The sequence below is a fragment of the Rutidosis leptorrhynchoides genome, chromosome 10, assembly GCF_046630445.1.
Source record: "Rutidosis leptorrhynchoides isolate AG116_Rl617_1_P2 chromosome 10, CSIRO_AGI_Rlap_v1, whole genome shotgun sequence".
Lineage (NCBI taxonomy): Eukaryota > Viridiplantae > Streptophyta > Magnoliopsida > Asterales > Asteraceae > Rutidosis > Rutidosis leptorrhynchoides.
This window is the reverse complement of record NC_092342.1, coordinates 341,988,064-341,991,779: the sequence shown is the minus strand read 5'-3', so window position 1 is coordinate 341,991,779 and position 3,716 is coordinate 341,988,064. Positions and strand designations below refer to the sequence as shown.

The following is a 3,716-nucleotide window of genomic DNA, read 5'->3' as shown; positions in this document are numbered from 1 at the left end:
TATACACATATTATTGATATTACTAATCTCTAGTTTTTTTTAATATTATTATTATTAGTATTAGTAAGTAGCGTTATTATTCGTATTATACATAAAATATTACGACAAGGGTATGTTCGAGCTATTTCAAAAACGGGTTTTTGAGAGGGATAGAATTAAGGAAATTATGGGTTATAGCTATGGAGGTTATGGGTATTGTTCGGGGGTATAGCTCGTGAGGTCAAACTAGTGTTTATCATCTCCGTTGTGTCTACGTACTTTCCTGCAATATTGAATCACAATATTGATACGTGAGCACTCATAACTTAACTTTTATATATTAAGAGTGTATCCCTGTCTAGTGCTCGAGTATATATGTTTATGCATATGCTTTAATTTTGTCATTAGATAGTTTATGATGAATCATGAATTTGATATATATGATACTGATATAAAGTATATGATATGCATGTTTTTGGAAAGCTGGCGAAAAATTATTAACTTTTCATTTAGAAATCGTGTGATTTCGATGAACAGATTAAAAGATATGATCAACTGAATTATGGTTATTGTTAATTGAAATTGTGGTTAAAACTATAAATTTATATTTAAACAACTTATGTATGAGATTGATAAATTGGATTTTTAAATATTACTAATCGAGTAAATGAATTTCTATATAAGGCATGTTTTGTTTTGTTGATCAATTGTCAAAGTTGACTGTCTTATCATGTTTTAAAGCTTTATAAACACTATAATCTGATTTTACAAGTATTGAAAAACTATGTGAAATAATAAAATATGTTCGATTGCCATAATTCAAATATAATATAGCTCCTGAAATAAATAATATTTTGAGTTTGATAAACTATAAATTCGTTCAATTATCAAGACCTATATTATGTTAATAAACATGTTTAGATTTAAAGATCATATTGGGTCCGATTGACTTTTGAGATGACTTTTGTTAACTTTTGCATGTCGGTCTCGAGCATTAGGATTGTGATACACTATGACCCGACCTAGCTTGTTAGACCTATATTGACCAACATATGTTCTCTAGGTTGAGATCTACGGTTATTTTGCATTTCGAGTTTCGGTCACATTTTGGTGAATGAACTTATGAGCTGCTAAGGTGAGTTTCATATGCTCCCTTTTTAATTGCTTTTTGCAATCTATATTTTTGGGCTGAGAATTAATGCACTTTATTTTAAACGCAATGGATACAAGTACATTCTTAATTCTACACTGAGTTTAAACCGAAAATCCCTTAGCTTTAGTAACTAGTAGCTGCCAGTTATAAGAACTGGTGGGAGCGAATAGTTGTATATGGATCCATAAGGCTTGACATCCCCATCTGTTCCAGGTATAGAAACCCTAGCCTGAACTATAAAACAGACGTATGTTATTTAAGTTTAGTATACGTTGGATTGCGTGTATTGTACATGTTGGTTGCATGTATGTTAAAACAGGGGTACTTATTATAACGTTAAAGTTTAGTTACCAGGGTGCTCAATTTCGTAGAATATTTTGATAAACGTTTCTGGATGAAACAACTGAAATCTTGTGATCCACCTTTATATACAGATTATGCGCAACATTTAAACTATGAACTCACCAACCTTTGTGTTGACACTTTTAAGCATGTTTATTCTCAGGTTCCTAGAAGTCTTCTGCTGTTTGCTTATACGTTATACAAGCTATGTGCATGGAGTCATACATGCTTTATTCGAGAAAACTTTACATTCACAAAATCATCACCATGTATCTTATTTGACTGTATTGTCAACGGATGTATTGTTAAAAACTATTATATACGGTGATTGTCTATACGTAGAAATCATCAGATGTCAAAAACCTTGGATTTATATATTCATTTATGGTGTGCCTTTTCAAAAGAATGCAATGTTTATAAAACGTATCATATAGAGGTCAAAACCTCACTATGAAATCAATGAATGATGTATTCATCCAAATGGATTTGGACGGGTCATCACAGCAATCGAACTGGGTGAACATGAAATCCATTACGCCCCCCGTACCGCTGTCAAAGGCCAGATTATGGCAGATTTTATGGTTGAATTCATATGCGCCGCGCCACCATCGCCGATCGTCGAAGAAGTACCAAATATCATCACGTGGGAACTATTCACTGAAGGAGCATCGAGTTCTGACGGAGCGGGTGCAGGTCTAATTTTAATTGGCCCTGACGGAGAGGAACATACCTATGCATTGCGTTTCGAGTTCCCCGCCTCCAATAATGAAGCGGAATATGAGGCATTGCTGTCTAGTTCGAGAATGGCTGAAAAGATGGGAATAAAATACCTAAAGGTGTCGGTTGATTCCCAACTCGTGGCGAATCAGATGAACGGGACGTTTGAAGCTAGGGATCCGGCTATGCAAAATTATTTGGCATTGGCAGAAGAAATGGCCAACAAATTCGAGTGTTTCTCAATAACGCAAGTTCCGCGATCCTTGAACAAAAAGGCCGATGCACTCAGCAAAATCGCATCAAGCGTGTTCAGTTACTTTACCAAGGACGTTTGGGTGGAGGTCCTTAGTCAAAATCCACTGACGTGGTACAGGTATCAACTCGCTTCGATAACAAACACGCAATACGCATAATCTGTTTAAAACATAACGTACACATGTCCTGATTTTCTTGCAAAATAATCACAGGAGGCAGCCCCTGAAGAAGAGGTCAAGACGTGGATGAGTCCCATCATTACGTATCTCAAGAATGGGACGTTGCCAGTCGACGGGGCAACGGCACGTAAGATTCGTATGAAAGCACCTATGTACATGTTAAGGGATGGAGTTCTGTTCAAGAAATCCTTCACGGCACCGCTTTTAAGGTGTGTCGGCCCAAGCGAGGCGGAAAAATCGTAAGGGAGGTGCATGAAGGGACTTGTGGCATGCATGCAGGATTTAGGACCGTTGTGGGGAAGATAATGCGGCTAGGGTATTTTTGGCCGTCCATGTATCATGACACGAGAGAGATCATCAAAGCTTGTGCTTCATACCAACGTCACGCCCCGCAAATTCACATGCCGACGCATGAGCTAATTCCCGTGACGTCTGCTTGGTCCTTTTACAAATGGGCAATTGATTTGGTAGGCCCCTTCCCGGATGGAAAACACTTGTTCGTTGCAATTGACTTTTTCACCAAGTGGGTTGAAGCCAAACCTTTAAAGAGCATAACGGGTAAACAGATTGTGAATTTTGTTTGGGAGGAAATCGTGTGCCGTTTTGGAATACCACACGAAATTGTAAGTGATAACGGCAAACAGTTTGCTCACAATTCGTTTCGTTCATGGTGTGACGGGTTGAATATCAAATAGACTTTCAGTTTTGTTGCCCATCCGCAGGCAAATGGGCAAGTCGAAGTCACCAACAGGGATATCGTTGCCGGGATAAGGGCAAGGTTGGACACGGACAGGAAAGGTTGGGCATATGAGCTTCCACAAGTATTATGGGCGTTCCGAACCACACCAAAAGGAAGCAATCGAGAAACGCCATTCAGCCTTGTATATGGTATCGAGGTGGTGATACCCGCTGAAATTGTTGTCCTAACCCAACGTGTAGTGCAATTCAATGATGAGTCCAACATCATTAGCTTGAAAGAAAATTTGGACTTTTTGGAGGAAAGGCGTGACGCCGCCGCTATCAGAGAAGCGTCAAATAAACAGAAAAATGCCAAGTATTACAATCAATGTGTGAAGGAACGTACTTTCCGC

The 3,716-nt window shown here is 38.2% G+C and overlaps 1 protein-coding gene across 1 annotated transcript; it reads left to right on the top strand.

Annotated features, from left to right (window-relative positions):
• Positions 1-2,040: 2,040 nt before the first annotated feature.
• Positions 2,041-2,868, top strand: LOC139871430 (uncharacterized). The gene is made up of 2 exons (XM_071859144.1): positions 2,041-2,532; positions 2,659-2,868. Exons 1-2 carry the CDS (start codon positions 2,041-2,043, stop codon positions 2,866-2,868), a joined length of 702 nt encoding a protein of 233 aa, XP_071715245.1.
• Positions 2,869-3,716: the final 848 nt, after the last annotated feature.

What these genes read in the sequence shown, in the direction of transcription:
- LOC139871430 (XM_071859144.1), top strand. Translation starts at nt 2,041, where the DNA reads ATGGCAGATTTTATGGTTGAATTCATATGCGCCGCGCCACCATCGCCG. An exon ending in CCAAGGACGTTTGGGTGGAG is followed by an intron (nt 2,533 to 2,658) that starts GTCCTTAGTCAA and finishes AAATAATCACAG; the next exon opens with GAGGCAGCCCCTGAAGAAGA.